Source organism: Xiphophorus hellerii, chromosome 8 (genome assembly GCF_003331165.1).
Source record: "Xiphophorus hellerii strain 12219 chromosome 8, Xiphophorus_hellerii-4.1, whole genome shotgun sequence".
NCBI classification, from domain to species: Eukaryota; Metazoa; Chordata; class Actinopteri; order Cyprinodontiformes; family Poeciliidae; genus Xiphophorus; species Xiphophorus hellerii.
The window spans coordinates 6,688,419-6,708,750 of NC_045679.1; the positions used below are offsets into that span (position 1 = coordinate 6,688,419).

The window sequence follows — 20,332 nt, forward strand, 5'->3', positions numbered from 1 at the left end:
GTAATCAACTTTGTAACAAACATTTCAAACAGATCCTCATAAAATCAGAATGTTCAGTAGATTGATTTCATTTTCTGAACTTTTTAAAGTTTTATTTTAAAAACCTAATAAAAACAGAAATGTTCAATCTCCCAAATGTAAGAACAAAAATGACAATAGAATAATTCAGTTGAATTGAATTATTTTAAGCAGAACCAAGTATGATAAATAATGTAATCATTCACAAGTTCCCCAAATGTGAGCTTCTTTCAAAACGGAAAAGATTTCAATGAACTTCTAAACCATCATATTACTCCTGGGTAGAGACGCTCCCATCAGGGTTTTTCCTGCCGGTTCTGATCACCATGAGGTCCGATCACTGCCGATCATAGATACCGATCACATGGATTGGCTGTTAATGTTTGGCTTTAGGTAGAAATGCTACTATGTGATCTGGCAAAATGGAGCCATAAAATCACCTCATTTAGACAAAAACATGTCCAATACTTGCAGGCTCATGGCTGATTGTTCTGGTTCTGATGGCTTGTTTCTGACCCAGTAGAGTAATTCAGCAGAACACAGGGAGGAGGCAGAGGAACTCCATTTGTTCTCTCAGATTATCTCATGTTAGGACATAGAGAAAGTTACATTAAAACTTTTTTAAAGTTTCCTCCTCAGTACCGCGTAGCGATGGTCCAACAAAGAATTATTGTGATGATTAATCAGGTTAAAAATTGGCTCATTCTGAAGATTTTTAACCATTTACACCTTTTTTATACAGTTTTATACATTAAAAGATACAAAAACAGATAATTAAATCACTTGTTAGAATATATTTACAAAGTTTTTTCCATCTATTTTTAAACTTTCTAACTTCTTTTCTGCAGTTCCAGGGTGAGTCTTTCTTCATGACTCTTTAAGGAATGAGAAGCTCAGCTCAATGTTTTTATCCAACCTTGTTATTAATCAGTGAAATAAGTTGGAGGAGAGACGTTTGGTTCCTGTTGCAGCTCAGTGTTAATCTGGTTAATCTGAGAGATGAGCTCCAGTCTAACACTGCAGTGAGGATTAAAACCGGCCAGACAAGGTGAGGGACAGAGGAGAGGTCACCATCAGGAAGTTTGAACCTCTGCAACAAACTGCATTTTAATCACAACCAGCTGCTGATTTTACTGGGTTTTGCTTTTTCCAGTTAAATCCTTTATTTTCCGGTTTGGGTTGAATCAGGTGTGGCCCACGTTGGCGCTGTGGCGGGTCATATCCCTGTTGATTTATTCACTAAAAACAGGTTTACTTTTTGTTATCAGATTTAAATGTAAAATATAGCAGAGATGCAGCGATCAGACCTTTTCTGTCCAACACTGATCTCCAGTTTTCATTCTGCTCTGATCTTCCAGTTCCTGGGATTTTTCCTCCAAAGAGAAAAATGTTCTGCAGGTTCTGAGTTTCAGGTAGAAGTTCTGAATGAAACAGAAAATATGAAGATTTTCCCACTTTAGGCTTCAAAGCTTTGACCTCTGACCTTCATGGGATGGGAATGTTTTACTTTAAATCAGGACTTTCTGAAAGGCAGAGTTGATGAAAAAATATTTTTAATGCAAATATTTAAATTTGAACAGGAAAAGAACAGAATGAGCAGCAAATGAACCAAATGCAGAAGAAAAATGTTTTTATTTAAAACACATGAAGAAAAACTGCTGCAAATTTACAAAAGGAAGATTTAATATTCAAATCTGTCATGTTGAGAAAAATAGGAGCCGATAGAAACAGAAAATGATCAGTGATTAAGAAAAACTGATCAACATTTCAATAAAATCTGATGAATGAAAGGAAAAAATAAGAGAAACAACATCTTGAAATTCAGTGTGAAGCTTTGACTGGAAACAGACAGGAAAACATGAGGATCCTGGAATAATCCTGGAATAATCCTGGAATAATCCTACCTTCCATATTTAAAGGACTGGAAGAAGAAAAAGTTTCCAAGGACTCAATCAGAATTGTTTCACCAAGAAATAGATTGTAGAGACTGAACTATCTGTTCAACAGTGAGAGAGTTTCTCTGACAGGAGGAAAATCTTTAGACTCTTTAGACTCAACTCAGCACAGAAACACTGAGGAACCAGAACTGAACCAGAACCAGAATCCAGGAATCAGAGGTTCAGTGAATGTGGTGTTGAAGGTGTGGAGGAGGATCAGTGAGTCAGAGGAAACTCTGTAGAAGGACAGAATGCCAGCAGGACAGTCCACATACACTGCTACTCTGTTAGAGACAGAGGAGGAGGAGAGACGAGTTTTTATCTTATTGTGACAGACAGAGTAACCATCATCATCAGAGCAGCTCAGACTCCAGGAATGATCATTATATCCAAATGCACAGTCTCCACTGTTTCCTTTCCTCCTGATTCTTCTGTAACTCACTGATATATAAACATATCCTCTCCACTCGACCTCCCAGTAACAGCGACCAGTCAGACCAGTTCTACACAGCAGCTGAGGACGATCAAATCTGTCTGGATGATCAGGATATGACTGAAGCTCCTTCACATATGTCACCTTCCTGTTGTCTTCAGACAGTTTGAGTTTTCTGTTCACTGTGTTTGTGTCGATGGTGAGTTGACAGGAATCTGATGGAGAGAACAAACACAATCCAGCTGCAGTTATTGATCATTTATTGACACTTTGATGATGACTCCTGAATGAGTGATGTGACAGTTTGAAGATGGTTGAATGTGAGCTGCTTTGTTGTCATGAATCAGATGAAAAACACACTTACACTTCCTCAGACCTGGTGTCAAGAATGGGACTCCAGCAGGCTCCACCCTGAAAGGAGGAGGGGGGTCAGACCATCAGTCTCTTTCAGCAGCAAACATGGACATTATATGTCTCTCAGACACACATTGTCCTCCACTGAGACAGGAACAGTCCAACATTTGGATTGCAAACTGCAGTGGATGTAGGAAGGACAGTTGGTGCTGCTGCAGCACAACTCATTTCTCCAAACACAGGAAAAGCTCCAACAGAGAGGAGAAAGGAAATCCCTCAGTAACAACCTGAAGAAACTCACTGAAGCCTAAAAGGACATCAGGAAACTAAGGAAACATTTCTGGAAGCTCAGCCTGATTTAATAATCAGCATTAAAATACAATCAATCTAAACTCTGACACAACACCTGGATACCTGTTCCATCCACACTCCCACACACAGATGAAGGAATGAAACACTAAACAGCCCTGCTGCTGAAAACCTGCTGTGGCCTCACTGTAATATCCAGAAATACAAACATTAAAAAGGAGAAGCTGCATCACATTCAACAAAGAGTTCAACAAGAATCAAAGATTTGATCTCTGAGCTCAGACTCACAAACCAGGGAGAGGCTTCCATCATCACACACCTCTGACAAACACCTCCAACCTTTCAGCACTTCCTCTACCAACCAACACCACCAGGTGGCGCTGCTGCACACATTTACAATGAGACCAAGAAGAAGAAGCAGCATCCTGAATCCAGCAGCTGCAGTAATGGCTTGTGAAAGTGTCCAAGGAGCATCTGGAACCAGCACCAGCAGATCCAACAGTCCAGAGAGTCTTTGTTTGCATCTTTCCTCTCAGATTTCCAAGCTGCTCTGAGAGGGAAATGACATCATCATTCTACTGATGATGTCACGCTCTGATGTCACTGATCAGGAGCTGCTGGACTTGTACATTTCCAGCATGGAGGACAGAGAAGATCTCAGCTCTGATGAGGAGCTGGCCTGCCTTCAAACTGATTCAGGGTCAAAGAAATATTTCCAGATGAAGTCAGACTAAAATGTTGGATTGTCCTGCTGTTGCAATCAGAGGCCAAGAAGAAGCTTCAAGTTCTTCTCCTGTTCAGCTCTACGTTCCTGTCAGAGACTTCAGCTCCTCATGAGGAGAACAACTAAAGCCTGGAACAGACTGACACTAACATCCTGACATCTCATCCCTGAACAAAGCTTTGCAGCATCAAGGTGACTCTTAGCGCCATATATGGACAGATTTCCTCTAAAGGGGGCGGAGCCTGGATTGGAGGAACCAGCAGCAGCTTCCAGGAACAAACCTTGGGAACCTCTGGAGGAGAACATGGAGATGAGATTCCTGCTTTAATCAGTGGATTCATTGATAGAAAACATGACGACTGAAATATCTGAGAGCTGCAGCTCCATTTTCTACAGATCTGCTGGAACATCAGATAGAAATGAAGAATTTCATCATTTCACATCAAATCTGTTCATCTTCCACAGAAACAACTGAATTATTGACCTGAACTGGTTCTAAAGGTCTGGATGGTAAAAACATCCATTGTTTTTATGTCTCATTAGTTTCCAGAAAGAGTTGAAATGTTTCAGAAGCTTTTATCCAGCAGCTCAGTAAAGATCTCTCCTCTTTCCAACCTGATTTAGTCCATGAAGCAGAACATCTCTGCTGCTGCAGCAACAGGAGGAAACTTCTCCAGCTCTCAACTTCTACACTCTGACTGCTTGGAAACAGATCAGGGAGGAACAGCCTTTTCTCCAGGCTGCCTCCTCCTGACTCTAGCGCCACCTACTGGCTGTTCACCAGAGGTGGAGAAAGAACTCAAACAATGTACTGAAGTAAAAGTACAAATAAACAGACAAAAATGTTCTCTAGTAAAAGAACCACATTAACATTTTTACTTGAGTAAAAGTAAGAAAGCATGAAAAACATGTTTAATATCTGCTGAAGTTGTTTTAAAACCTGACAAACGAGCCTCATGGGAACCAATATTCTAATTTATTGAATATGACTGTAAATGTAAATATGAGATGGAGATTATTCACATTAATTCAGTAACCAGGATGTGGAGGAGTTTAACGTTACTGGGACATTCATGGCAGGAGACGCTGCGCTCCATGCGCCCCGACCGCAGTAATCAATGTTACTGCCAGTTCAGCTGCTTACAACTATTTAATTGTTTTATTTATTGCAGTCGATTTAAACTAGAAGCTTGGTAAGATTACATAAAACTTCTCTAATCTAAATCAATTTAACATCCAAAACTCAGACAGCGTTTAGCAGCTTAACTTTCCTCGATATGTTTTTCAGATTTGATGGTGAATTTTTGAAAGCTAGCAGTTCATGATATCAGGGAGGCAAAGGCGGCACCAGAATCATTGATTACTTTCAAACTAACCAACAAATCAAAAAGCGCAAAGCGACTTGGATGTAACTTGTAACGCAACGCTTTATAGAAATGTAGTGAAGTAGAAAGTACAGATACTGTAAAATGTAGAGGAGTAAAAGTTCCCACCATTAAATCTACTTACGTACAGAAACATGAAAAATGTCCTTCCTGAAAATCCTGAAAGTTGTGAGTTTTGTTGAAAATCTGAAGTTCTTTATTTTTCTCTCCCATAACTTTTAAACATCCATCTGACCAACATGGAGTTACTTTTCTTCTCATCTTTGCTTCTTGGGGCTGATTGGTCTGGAGCTCCATCAAATATTGTTTTAAAGTCCTTTCTGCCATCAGTAGATCATCATGGAAATCTAACTGAACTTCTTTTATTAATTTAGTCAGAGTCCCTATTAAACTATTAAACCCATCCCACTCTTTAATTTTCCTTGTGAGCCGTTTTTAGTCTGGAGAATATTCCAGAAAACTGGGTAATGATCTCTGCCTCCAGATGAGGCGTCTAAATATTTAATTATCAAATTAAACATTCAGCTTGAAACTAAATGTTTCCCAGCAGACTGACTAAAGACATTTCTCCCTCTTCCTCCTCTATCAGACCTTCTCTGCTCCTGCAGCAGGTTCCTCCATACCTGAGAGCTTCCAGTCTCCAGTGTGGATCCTTCAGTCCAGCCGACAGCAGCTTCACTCCTGAGTCTCCTGGATGATTGTAGCTCAGGTCCAACTCTTTCAGATGGGAGGGGTTGGAGGTCAGAGCTGAGGCCAGAGAAGCACAGCCTTCCTCTGAGACCAAACAGCCTGATAAGCTGCAGACACACAATTCATCACATGATGAGAATATGAGAACATTGAGGTAGAACCCAAGGTCTGAACTGATCGATGATGGATGGATAGATGGATTTGTAACATGTGGAATAAATAAGAAAGCCAAGCAACTGCTGGGATCTGTAATAATGTTTCTTTTTGCACCTAAGATGCAGCAATTTGTCAAGTGTCCAGAGTTACCTGAGAGTTTCCAGGTTGCAGTTTGGACTCTTCAGTCCAGCAGAGAGAAGCTTCACTCCTGAATCCTGCAGGTTGTTGTTACTCAGGTCCAGTTCTCTGAGACTGGAGGACTGGGAGCTGAGAACTGAGGACAGACCTTCACAGCTTCTCTGTGAGAGGTTACAGTCACTCAGTCTGAGGAGACAGGGAAGAAAATTGAACAACAGACAACAAGGAGGCTGGCAAGAGAAATATTACAATCCACCATGAACTAAATGAATCCAGTGTCAGTTTTAACAGAAAGAGTCCAGTGGAAATCTAAGCTGAATAACAGCATCAGAGCTGGTTTGAGGGAAAACACCAGCTTCAAGCAAAGCAGAGAGAATCTCAGATTTCATCTTTCCCTTTTTAACTGCTTGGATACAGAGATGGAAAACTGAGCAGCAACTGACAAAAGCTGTTCCTTTGAGCAACAAGCTAACTATTCAGCTTCAAACTAAATGTTTCCCAGCAGACTGACTAAAGACATTTCTCCCTCTTCCTCCTCTATCAGACCTTCTCTGCTCCTGCAGCAGGTTCCTCCATACCTGAGAGCTTCCAGTCTCCAGTGTGGATCCTTCAGTCCAGCTGACAGCAGCTTCACTCCTGAGTCTCCTGGATGATTGTAGCTCAGGTCCAACTCTTTCAGATGGGAGGGGTTGGAGGTCAGAGCTGAGGCCAGAGAAGCACAGCCTTCCTCTGAGACCAAACAGCCTGATAAGCTGCAGACACACAATTCATCACATGATGAGAAAATTAGAACATTGAGGTAGAACCCAAGGTCTGAACTGATCATTTTCACAAGAGGAAAACACTCAATAAATTGTGCTTAAGCTGTCAATAAAATGACAGAGTAATAGTGTTCAAAATTTGTTTTTCTGAGTAATAAAAATCAACATTTGTCACTTATAGAACGGATCAGAATAGAAAAATCCTTCATTTTTCCACAGCAGGGAGTTCAGGTTTACCAGCAACAAGTTTAAGGTAAATGGAAAAATAAAACATTGAAGAAAAGATAAAAATAAAAAATAATAGGAGGCTGTATAGTAAGGACACATTTACAATATGTTAGGTGAAATCTATATATTATCATATATTTGTTGTTTCCTTTATAACAATAGTGTTTCATATTTGATGTTCCATGATTGTTTTCTTTTCTCTAAACATAAAGACTGTTTCTGTATGTTTTGATCTACATTATCTCTGTCTTCACAAGAGGGCCTCCCTGAAGAGAAGCCGTGATAACCGTGCTCACGGGGTTCATTGCTCACCAGGACTTCTTCTTCCTTTGAGCGGTTAGATAGCTGACGAATCGTCGCCTTGAAGATATACGACCTGTTCTTTTTACTCTGTGTTTTAATGCAAGATAACATGTGTTTAGTTCGTGATTGTCATTAGCACTGCAACTAAAATGCTTTGACCCCACCCCTTAGAGTTGCAGTGCTCTCTGTGATAGGGACTCTGAAAGTAATAAAAAGAGAAGAGCGGACAAATGTGTTTCAGAGCGGTTGGAGATTTGTAACTGTAAACACATCTCTGTCCGTTCTCCTCGCGAGTACAAAAGAATCTAACTCTCTTGTCTTTTCTGTGTTGTTCAACTTGTCTTTAATAGGTGTCAAACCTGACATTTACTTGGTCCTTCGATTGCCGGTCGCCAATACACCAGAAGGATTCCGGCAGGTCTGGTCGACCCCAGTACAGACCGTGCGCAAGGCAAGTTTCCTAGTGGAAACTTATCAGATCCTGTTCAAGGGCTGGAGCTCGACCTGCCTGCTGGGATCTGACGGTTGACGGTGCTCCAGGGAAAGACAACGGGGGTGAGTGATTCTTGTTTAAAAGTGGCGAGTGACTGAGGGTCATTGCGCGCACAGAAAACCCTGTCAATTCTAGACTCTAACAGGTAACAAATAGAGCACGAAATCCGTGGAGGACGGCGGAGTCCTCGCGCAAAATTCCGTGGTTAGGTGGACGGAGCCTGGTGCCTTCCTGTTCAGGGAGACGGGGCCCGACGAATACCCGTTGCAAAAAGGACGGCGGAGTCCTGCGAGAACAGGCGCTTAAATTCCGCGACAAAATAAAAATAAAAAAAAAAGTGTGTGACTGTGCGAGTGATTGGAGGTAGGAATACCACTTGGTATTTTACCTCATATAAAACAGTAGGACTGTAACCAGCAAACCTCTTGAGCAGGGGTGGGCAATCCTGGTCCTCGAGGGCCGGTGTCCTGCAAATCTTAGAAATCTCCCTGGTCCAACACACTTGAATCCAATAACTGAATCACCTCCTAAGTGCAGTCAAGTTCTCCAGAGTCCTGCTAATGACCTCATTATTTGACTCAGGTGTGTTGAAGTAGAGCTGCATCTAAAAGTTGCAGGAGACCGGCCCTCGAGGCCTGGAGTTGCCCACCCCTGCTCTTGAGGATGCAGAGGTAAGAACCCCCACTCGAAAGAGTTGAAGCGTGGGTTACCTCAACAGGTTATTTCAATTGCTGGCCTACTGAACAGAACCCCAGTTTTTAGGACTCCCTAGGCGTCGACAAACTGGGCCAAATTTTCATAAAAATGGGGAAAGGGATAAGTAAAAATAAGCCGACAGACAGTTTAACATCAAATGACTGGAAATATGTCGAAACCCAGGATCCTGGTAAAATAAAACATTTGGATAATTGGATAACAAACTATAACTTTGACGGCCGTCTTAACACACAAAAACTTTACTGCAGGATAATATCAAACAAAAAACAAAGTCAAATCCAAAGAAAATGCATTAACAGGGGTATGACGATGTGAATTTTTGGTTAGAATTAACGCTAAAAAGAGAAAATGGGCAGAATAAATCTAAAAAAGGAGTGAAGAACAGAATAAAGAAAGGAATGTGATGTACTACAGCAACGAGGATAATGAAACTGGGTCAAGGAGGCAGATAACACAGCAACAAGCAGCGGGAGGGGGTGGAGAACTAGATGGTGATTCTACAAAAAAAAACAACAAAAAAAAAACACAGAGGGGGTAAAACCGGGAGGGCAGAGTAGAAGTTTATACCCAGCTTTGCCATCGCCCCCTGAATATGAGGAGAGCGATAGTGACAGACCTATCACTATCACAAGGAGAAAAGTTTGCATGGTCTAGAACATTAGGGGAGAGCTTGGTGCAGGGGGCCACTGCTTCCATCGCGCCTTCTCTCTCTCCCCCATTTTGTCCTTCAGTAGGGAAAGATAGTCCGCCAAATACATCTGAACTGTATCCAATGATACAAGTGTCAAATCCTAATGCAGGGGCAGAGGGGGCAGCAAGAACAATTCAAAAATATAAACGCAGAGCAAACTACACTGAGATAAGCAGGAGTTTTCCTCCGGAATGAGGAACAAGTTTTTTATCAATGGGGACGAGGAAGAGGAGATTTTAGAGGCAGGGATCAGAAATAAAAAAGGAAGATTTCTTTGTCGTCCAAGGATATGGGGAACCATATTATCACTATTCATTGGATGTGCCTAACAGGCCTCCACACAACATTGCACAGACTCTTCTGGCAGAGGGGCGTAAAGCCATCTCTGCCCCGCAGGATCAAAGATCTCCTGAGAGTCTTCACATCAGTCTTTGGGTTAAAACAACTCCAGGGCCTGATAAGAACTATGAAGCCAGGCTCAACAAGGTCACCCCGGCCAAGATAACAGTGACCTATCTGTACACTGACACACAACACACCTCGGTGGCAGCAGTGAGCCTCCCAGAGGAATTAAAGTTTTTGAACAGAACATGGACACCTCCACGTGTCCCTGTTTAAACATAAAAGTGAGCAGTGGGATAAATTGGGCAGGGTCGTTGAGGAAGGAGAAGCTGCTACTGATTGGGTGGCAACCTCCGCAAATGTGGCAACTAGTGCGTCTACTGGGTTAACTAGAAAATCACTTTTTTGGACAGCATGGGTTCAAAAGGGGCAGCGTTTGCACTCTAGACAACACTGACATCTGTTGCTTACAGAAGAAGAGGAAGTTCTCTTAAAGGACATTCCTGATAAATTATGGTCCAAGGGACCCACGGATGTTGGCCTCGTGAAAGGAGCCTTGCCGGTGCAAGTCCGACCTAACACTGAATATAGGCCAAAGGTGAAACAGTACCCTTTAAAAAAAAAGATGCGCAGGAGGGTATAAAACCAGTAATTGAAGACCTTATTGAGGCAGGAGTCGTAGTACGGTGTGACAATTCTCCGTGCAACACTCCTATTTTTCCTGTCAAAAAACAGCCCCCTTCTGTCGGATGGCGGATGGTTCAGGATTTACAAGCAGTAAACAATGCTGTAATCCAGAGGGCACCGTGTGTACCTGACCCACACACATTGTTGAATTCCCTTAGATCAGATGCAAAGGTATTCACTGTTGTAGATATCAGCAATGCCTTTTTCTCAGTACCTGTTGATAAGGAGAGTCAATTCTGGTTTGCCTTTACTTTTGAAGGGAACAGGTACACATATACCAGACTGCCCCAGGGCTACTGTGAGAGTCCTACAATCTACTCTCAAGTGATGAGTGCCAGTATGTCAACATTTCAACCCCCAGGAGGGAGCCAAGTTTTGTTATATGTAGATGATGTTTTATTAGCCTCTCCAAACATGGAAACCTGTAAGCAAGACACCTTAGCGCTTTTAAAACATTTAGCTGAAGAAGGTCATAAAGTCAATAAAAATAAACTCCAGCTATGTAAAGAACAAGTAAAATATTTGGGTCATGATTTGAGTGCAGGGGGACGAACCATATTGGAGGATAGAAAAAAAACAATTCTCCAAGCCCCCAAACCACAAACAAAAAACAGATGATGTCCTTTTTAGGACTAACTAACTATTGTCGAACTTGGGTGCCCAATTATGCAGAACTTGTGGCTCCTTTAAGCAAATTGATGTATGAAAAAGATCTTAAAATGTCCTCTCCGCTGAGTTGGACAGATGAAGCAGAAGAGGCCCTTTGCAGAATAAAACAGGCCCTTGTGTAAAGCACAGCACTTTCTCTACCAAACTATAAAAAACCTTTTGTTCAAATGGTAGACTGTAGAGGTCATTTTATGACTTCTGTACTGGTTCAACAACATGGTGATAAAATGAGACCAGTAGCATATTTCTCTTCTAACCCTCTATGGCATGGCGTTGCCCTCAGGCAACAAACCACATAGCTGTACCTCACATTGCTCCTTTATTTTATTTTTTGGGGGGCATGATTTTTGACATATTTTTGTCCAAAAAATAGTTCTTTTATGAATATAGTTTTTGTTTGATTTGTATTTCATTTCTCATAATCAGTGTAGACAATCTTGGTGTTCTAGACCAATGTTACCCTGAGGCAACAAACCCAAATCTGGTTCCAGGAGGTGTCAGAGTCCGATTTTATGATTGACATGTAATTAGGGACCACCAAGCTCCCAAAGAATGCAGGAAAATATTTCTTCCCCACAAAAATAAAAAGTCATGCCATAGAGGGCTAAACTAGATAGTGTGGTGTGTGTTTGTAGATCTTGAATAAGTCCTGTTTACCACCCTCGGGCTTCAACTTGAAGTGTTTCTGTTATATAATTGTTTAGTTTTTTTTTTGTTTTTTTTTCCCCATTCTGTCTCATCCTGATGTAATGGTTATTGTTTAAGGTATTTTAGGCTGCACCTACCAGCTATCGCAGATGTTCCCACATATGTACATAAACACCTGGTTCAGCTCAGCTAAAGCTTTTTGTAGGATGGGAGAAGGAGTTTTTATGAATGTTTACAAATGACTACTAGAAATGGCTTTTTTGAGGTTTTCTTTGTGTTTTTAGACAGTTTCCTAACTTATCTCAGAAACAATCAAGTATAAGAACAGTCAAAACTTTTGTATGCTCTTTTCTAAGCTAAAACTAAAGTTTAAAGTGCTTTCCTCTGCCTTTTGAGTTGTGATCATGTACTTAGTCCATCTGTGCATTTATCTGTAGTTTTGTTGCATATTGTTTTTGTTTTTCTCATTTCTTGATGTTTCGCAGATATGAAGGGCTACGAACTCATTACAAGAATTTTTAAGGGTTATTTATGAGGTATATGTAGCGATAGGTGAAGCACTGCCGTGGAATGAAGGCACACCAACCTCACAATATGTAACGTAGTGTGAGAAACACTGACCATCACTATTTACTTGATACATTTTATTGCATTGTCAAGGACCTAATTATGTGTGTATTCATGAAATGGCCATATTCAGACTTGTTATGTTGTCAGAGGGGTTGGGTTGTTTAAAATTTAATCACAGAAATACTCGACGAGGTTTATTATTTTTTTTTTTTTTTTGTTGATACTGATTTGTTGTTCTCCTTAAGTTCTGACCTTTTTGGTTCAAGAAAACATGCTAAAAGTTAATTGACGGAATTAAGACCTTCCACTCACCTTTCTGTAATATGCTTTCATACAGCTCTCAATGAAGAGCCAGGTTATTTTGCTGTGGTACATTTCTATTCAAAATCCTTTTTCTTTGGTCTTTAATGTTTTAATTTTCTGGGAAGCTAAAATTTGGGTCTTTAGTAGCTGTAAAGAATCATTAAAACTGCCAGAAATAAGCACTTTTACTGTTTTAACCCTTTGGAGTCTTGGGTCTAAATGGCCGTTTTGGTCTAATTTTGAATTTACCCTTATATTTTCACCATAAAAACTATTTACCTTACCTTGTTTGGTATCATTATTTTCAGAACATCCTAAACTTTGTGATTTTACAGTGTAATGAAATGCACACTTCTCATGGCGTCTTTTTTTTTTATACAGAAGTCTTTTAAATGCATGATGTCATGCCCGCCACAGGGCGGGCGTCGACCTCAAAAGGTTTTAAATCTTAGAAGTTTCACTTTTCCGTTAAATTTCTTAAATACCATTTTGATAGTTTAGGTTTGATGCACTTTTGATGAAGTGGCGAGTAAATATGTTGTTTTTGATTTTATTTTTGTGTTTTCATCAGGGAACGACTGTTGTATTGTGTAGTATGTATGGAACCAAGGCCTCTACTTCGTGTGACTCCAGCAACCATTACAAAACAATGTCTATTAGAAGTAATGACTAAGACTAATCCTAATAGCACCTGTGTGATTTATGATTCAATATTTCCCCTTACAGCTGCAGATGAAAAGAAACCTTTTTTTTTCTAAAGATAGCTCCGAGTAACTTCTCATGTGTAAATATAACAGGGTCTGGGAAAAGATTGGGAAATCTTTCAGACACCATGTGTACTGCTGTAATCAATGTAAACAATGACTTTAACCCTGTTTCTCGTTCAGATGTTGGTGGTGGTGCGGGGACGACAGACTTTTTGATAGATTACCTCGAAAGGTGACAGGGTTTTGTGCATTAGTTTCCTTATTGTTACCTGTGTCTGTCTATCCTATGTCCGCAAAAGATCTAATTCACACCTTATCTAGCATTTTGCCACAGCAGTGGTATCATTTAGAGAAACGCGAACTAACATGGAAAAATTATGATGATCCCACGTACATCGCCGCCATCGGCGTCCCTCGCGGTGTACCTGATGCATATAAATTAGTCGACCAAATTTCAGCTGGTTTTGAATCTTCAATTTGTTGGTGGTGTACGATAAACAAAAACGTAGACAGAATCAATTACATCCATTACAACGTGCAAAAACTGGGCAACTGGACACAGGCTGGTTTCGAGGCGGTGCACGAGCAGCTGGCCGCTACCTCACTGATGGCTTTCCAAAGCCGCATTGCTCTTGACATGCTGCTAGCTGAAAAAGGGGGGGGTGTGTGCTATCTTTGGAGGAAGGTGCTGCACATTTCTGCCAAACACAGCAGCTAACGGGAGCCTGACGAAGGCCATTGTGGGTCTCCGTACCTTTAATGGCAAAATGACAGAACTCTCTGGTGTGAATACTTCCATGTGGGATGCATGGATGGATGTTTTTGGGAGAGTACCGAACCCTTGTGTCCTCTGTCTTAGTATCAATTGCAGTCTTTGCTGCAATTTTAACCTTGTGTGGATGTTGTTGTATTCCTTGCCTGCGTTCCTTGTTTAACCGTCTCATTACCACAGCAATCTCTCCCATGGAAGACCAGAAGGCACAGATGTATCCTTTGTTAGCAAAACATCCTGAGCCTGACGAAGAATACTCTGATGATGACTCTCTTAACCTGTATCCAGACCCTAACCTGTGGGCTGAATATGATCCCTGAGTGTAAGCATGTTTGCGTTCCTAAAAATGAACTCCCGGCTGAAAATTGTTTCAAGTGACTGCCTTTGGAGGGATATGAGAATTGGAACAAATATGTGATAAACAGGGGGGAATGTTAGGTGAAATGTATATATTATCATATATTTGTTGTTTCCTTTATAACAATAGTGTTTCATATTTGATGTTCCATGATTGTTTTCTTTTCTCTAAACATAAAGACTGTTTCTGTATGTTTTGATCTACTTTATCTCCGTCTTCACAAGAGGGCCTCCCTGAAGAGAAGCAGTGATAACTGTGCTCATGGGGTTCATTACTCACCAGGACTTCTTCTTCCTTTGAGCGGTTAGATAGCTGACGAATCGTCGCCTTGAAGATATACGACCTGTTCTGTTTTTACTCTGTGTTCTAATGCAAGATAACATGTGTTTAGTTCGTGATTGTCATTAGCACTGCAACTAAAATGCTTTGACCCCACCCCTTAGAGTTGCAGTGCTCTCTGTGATAGGGACTCTGAAAGTAATAAAAAGAGAAGAGCGGACAAATGTGTTTCAGAGCGGTTGGAGATTTGTAACTGTAAACACATCTCTGTCCGTTCTCCTCGCGAGTACAAAAGAATCTAACTCTCTTGTCTTTTCTGTGTTGTTCAACTTGTCTTTAATAGGTGTCAAACCTGACACAATAGAGGAATAATAATGCTGTACCTTTAATAAAAGCAGCATAATCAGTTTGAAAAAATGTCCAGCTGAGTAGAGCAATTTATAATCATATGTAAGAGTTTTCGGGAGCAGTTCTGGTTAGAAAGTCTAACAACTGCTGGGAGGAAGGATCTGCAAAAATGCTCTTTTTTTCTTACAAAGCTGGATTGCAAGAGTCTTTGTTGCTCTGATCGTTTCACTGGCCTGGTGGAGCAGATTTATTTCCATAGATAGGTTTATAGTTGATGCATTTAAAACCAGGAGAGTGGACCAATCACACAGCTGGTGCCTCTACATGTTGCCTCGTGCTGCCACTGCTTGGTCTCTGAAGCCTGGATCACCTGCACATCTTTTCACTCAAACTGGACACAGGCTGACCTGTATGGACATGGGCGTAAATCCCAGGTGGGTCGGGGGGTCCGGACCCCCGCAATCTTGGAATTGTCCCCCCAAATAAATCATGAAAGAAACCTTTGTATTTAAACAATATCAATATAAAAATGCAATAGAAACAAAGAACAAAGTAAATCTGCCATTCATCTAAGAAAAGAACAAGAATAAATTTTAAGGAACCCCCCCCACCATTCTTAGAACAATGGTTCAGTCCAAATTGTAGGAGGAGCAACAGCAGCTGAACGGCACAGGCTCCGTTAGAGCCGCTGAAGTGAGGAGCTAGCTGTTAGCTGTGGCTCTGCAGCACAAACAAAAAACCCTCCAGTAAGTAAATACTTACAGCAAAAGACATGTAACACATTTTATTTACTTTCACTGCTTAAGAGGAAGAAACACACTAACAAAAATCAGACCACAGTTTGTTCATTACTTCAGCTGAATCATGATAAACTGCATTATTATGCCTTAAATCTAAAGTAGCAAAACTGGCTACATTGCTTTCATAGACTTAGTTCCTTTTTCTGTCGAATGTTGCTAATATTTCAATTATGTTTAACTCTTTAACTCTTACTTTCATAAGAAGAGTTTGAAATTGGAGTGGCTGAGTGTTACTACTAGCCGACAGCTCCGTATGTGAGCCGAGAGCAGAGGGGCTATTGAAGCTGATAGTAATACAAAATAAAGTATGTCTTTATTTCTTATCATCTTCAATGTAGAGCCTTTAAAACCACAAAAAAATTCTGAAAATTTTTCTAGGAAACTCTGGTGCTCAGCTTTAAGTTATGATACTTCCCAAATATTCAATTTCTACATATTTATAGGTTCTCAGTTGTCTAGGACATGAAAAAACCCACTTGTTGCACATCCTATCACAGTTCCACTCTGGAATTCACTGAGTTCCTGAGAGCAACACATTCTTTCACAAATGTTTGTAAAAACAGTCTACATTCCTAGGTGCTTACTTTCATATACCTGTGGCCATGGAAGTTATTGGAACACCTGATTACAATCATTTAAATGGGTCAAATATTTTTCCAATCTCTGCTAGCAGCTAGTGGATAGAAATAACTAGCATCGAGAAAATTTTACCTGAGAGTTTCCAGGTTGCAGTTTGGACTCTTCAGTCCAGCAGAGAGAAGCTTCACTCCTGAATCCTGCAGGTTGTTGTTACTCAGGTCCAGTTCTCTGAGACTGGAGGACTGGGAGCTGAGAACTGAGGACAGAGCTTCACAGCTTCTCTCTGAGAGGTTACAGCCACTCAGTCTGAGGAGACAGAGAGAAAAATCTGTTATTAAACAATTCCTCAAAATTTATGTTATTTCAAATCAACAATGTTTTTAACGGACATAGAAGGAACTATCTTATTTTAGATAACACTGTCTTATTTTAGACAGTGTTGTTCAACTTGTCTTTAATAGGTGTCAAACCTGACACAATAGAGGAATAATAATGCTGTACCTTTAATAAAAGCAGCATAATCAGTTTGAAAAAATGTCCAGCTGAGTAGAGCAATTTATAATCATATGTAAGAGTTTTTGGGAGCAGTTCTGGTTAGAAAGTCTAACAACTCCTGGGAGGAAGGATCTGCAAAAATGCTCTTTTTTTCTTACAAAGCTGGATTGCAAGAGTCTTTGTTGCTCTGATCGTTTCACTGGCCTGGTGGAGCAGATTTATTTCCATAGATAGGTTTATAGTTGATGCATTTAAAACCAGGAGAGTGGACCAATCACACAGCTGGTGCCTCTACATGTTGCCTCGTGCTGCCACTGCTTGGTCTCTGAAGCCTGGATCACCTGCACATCTTTTCACTCAAACTGGACACAGGCTGACCTGTATGGACATGGGCGTAAATCCCAGGTGGGTCGGGGGGTCCGGACCCCCGCAATCTTGGAATTGTCCCCCCAAATAAATCATGAAAGAAACCTTTGTATTTAAACAATATCAATATAAAAATGCAATAGAAACAAAGAACAAAGTAAATCTGCCATTCATCTAAGAAAAGAACAAGAATAAATTTTAAGGAACCCCCCCCCACCATTCTTAGAACAATGGTTCAGTCCAAATTGTAGGAGGAGCAACAGCAGCTGAACGGCACAGGCTCCGTTAGAGCCGCTGAAGTGAGGAGCTAGCTGTTAGCTGTGGCTCTGCAGCACAAACAAAAACCCTCCAGTAAGTAAATACTTACAGCAAAAGACATGTAACACATTTTATTTACTTTCACTGCTTAAGAGGAAGAAACACACTAACAAAAATCAGACCACAGTTTGTTCATTACTTCGGCTGAATCATGATAAACTGCATTATTATGCCTTAAATCTAAAGTAGCAAAACTGGCTACATTGCTTTCATAGACTTAGTTCCTTTTTCTGTCGAATGTTGCTAATATTTCAATTATGTTTAACTCTTTAACTCTTACTTTCATAATAAGAGTATTTGAAACTGGAGTGGCTGAGTGTTACTACTAGCCGACAGCTCCGTATGTGAGCCGAGAGCAGAGGGGCTATTGAAGCTGATAGTAATACAAAATAATGTATGTCTTTATTTCTTATCATCTTCAATGTAGAGCCTTTAAAACCACAAAAAATTCTGAAAATTTTTCTAGGAAACTCTGGTGCTCAGCTTTAAGTTATGATACTTCCCAAATATTCAATTTCTACATATTTATAGGTTCTCAGTTGTCTAGGACATGAAAAAACCCACTTGTTGCACATCCTATCACAGTTCCACTCTGGAATTCACTGAGTTCCTGAGAGCAACACATTCTTTCACAAATGTTTGTAAAAACAGTCTACATTCCTAGGTGCTTACTTTCATACACCTGTGGCCATTGAAGTTATTGGAACACCCGATTACAATCATTTAAATGGGTCAAATATTTTTCCAATCTCTGCTAGCAGCTAGTGGATAGAAATAACTAGCATCGAGAAAATTTTACCTGAGAGTTTCCAGGTTGCAGTTTGGACTCTTCAGTCCAGCAGAGAGAAGCTTCACTCCTGAATCCTGCAGGTTGTTGTTACTCAGGTCCAGTTCTCTGAGACTGGAGGACTGGGAGCTGAGAACTGAGGACAGAGCTTCACAGCTTCTCTCTGAGAGGTTACAGCCACTCAGTCTGAGGAGACAGGGAGAAAAATCTGTTATTAAACAATTCCTCAAAATTTATGTTATTTCAAATCAACAATGTTTTTAACGGACATAGAAGGAACTATCTTATTTTACACAACTTTGCATTTGTTGTGAACTGGTTCATTATATATTTGGACCTCCAGCCTCAAAACACTGAACTACAAGTAACAAGGAGGTTGGAAATAGCATTATAAATTTTCACAATTAACTATGTTAATCCAATTTCAATTTTAACAGTGGATGAGTTTTGCTCAGCCTTGTAAATATTTTGTAAATATTACAGGCCTTAAGTGCATGGTTTTTAACCAGGGGCTACACAGAGCTTTGTTGGAGGCTTTAACCACTGGCAGCAGCCTCAGAAGAACCTCCTCTGAAGCAGAGTATTTCTTCAGGTCAAACACATCCAGATCTTTTCCTGATGACACTAAGATGAAACTAAGAGCTGACCACTGAGCAGGAGACAGTTTATCTGTGGAGAGACTTCCTGAACTCAGAGACTGTTGGATCTCCTCCACTAGAGAACAATCATTCAGTTCATTCAGACAATGGATTGATTGGTAACATGTGGAATAAATAAGAAAGCCAAGCAACTGCTGGGATCTGTAATAATGTTTTTTTTTGCTCCTAAGATGCAGGAATTTGTCAAGTGCCCAGAGTTACCTGAGAGTTTCCAGGTTGCAGTTTGGACTCTTCAGTCCAGCAGAGAGAAGCTTCACTCCTGAATCCTGCAGGTTGTTGTTACTCAGGTCCAGTTCTCTGAGACTGGAGGACTGGGAGCTGAGAACTGAGGACAGAGCTTCACAGCTTCTCTCTGAGAGGTTACAGCCACTCAGTCTGAGGAGACAGGGAGAAAAATCTGTTATTAAACAATTCAACAAAATTTAAATTTTTTCCAATCAACAATGTTTTTCTTAGACAAAGAAGGAATTATCTTATTTTACACATGCTTATGTGTTTGGTGAGAAAGGATTAATTTTATAGTTTGATATAAAACCTTAAAGGACAGAACTACAGGCAACAAGGAGTTTGGAAATATAATTATAAAATTACAATATAAACAAATTTAATCCAATTTCAAATTTAACATAAAGATGAATTTTGCTGCTTTATTTTTCAACATTCTGTCCAGCTGCTGAAGGAAGTCTGTTTCTCTTTTGCGTGTCCACCCACATTGAGACACTATGCAGAGACAATACACCAATATATAAACTGAAACATGAATCTATCTAATCATTAGCGTATTTCTATCTATAAAAAATACAGTAACAATCTGTGACCTTACAGAGCTTTGTTGGAGGCTTTAACCACTGGCAGCAGCCTCAGAAGAGCCTTCTCTGAAGCAGAGTATTTCGTCAGGTTAAACACATCCAGATCTTTTCCTGATGACACTAAGATGAAACCCAGAGCTGACCACTGAGCAGGAGACAGTTTATCTGTGGAGAGACTTCCTGAACTCAGAGACTGTTGGATCTCCTCCACTAGAGAACGATCATTCAGTTCATTCAGACAGTGGAACAGATTGATGCTTTTCTCTGCAGACACATTCTCACTGATCTTCTCCTTGATGTACTGAACTGTTTCCTGATTGGTTTGTGAGCTACTTCCTGTCAGCAGACCTTGTAGGAGTCTCTGATTGGTCTGCAGTGAAAATCCCAGGAGGAAGCGGAGGAACAAGTCAAGGTGTCCATTTGGACTCTGTAAGGCCTGGTCAACAGCTCTCTGATGGAGAGACTTTAGTTTAGGTTTATTAAATAACGAGGCTGTCTG

General features: G+C 40.5%; 1 protein-coding gene and 1 long non-coding RNA gene across 2 annotated transcripts in view; one reads left to right on the forward strand and one right to left on the reverse strand.

Moving 5' to 3' along the window:
- LOC116724472 (NACHT, LRR and PYD domains-containing protein 3-like) overlaps positions 1 to 20,332 on the reverse strand; it is a 331,270-nt gene that overhangs the window by 24,704 nt on the left and 286,234 nt on the right. The window contains exons 8-12 of the mRNA XM_032570190.1: positions 19,848 to 20,287; positions 19,226 to 19,399; positions 18,378 to 18,551; positions 16,532 to 16,705; positions 6,157 to 6,330 (exon numbers count right to left, since the gene is read on the reverse strand). Of these exons, the coding sequence (XP_032426081.1) occupies positions 6,157 to 6,330; positions 16,532 to 16,705; positions 18,378 to 18,551; positions 19,226 to 19,399; positions 19,848 to 20,287 (1,136 nt within the window). The remainder of the gene's footprint in view (positions 1 to 6,156; positions 6,331 to 16,531; positions 16,706 to 18,377; positions 18,552 to 19,225; positions 19,400 to 19,847; positions 20,288 to 20,332) is intronic.
- On the forward strand, positions 12,536 to 14,282 carry LOC116724666 (uncharacterized). Its single transcript, XR_004340222.1, has 2 exons — positions 12,536 to 12,746; positions 12,995 to 14,282. It is a non-coding gene; the product is annotated as an uncharacterized LOC116724666 (long non-coding RNA).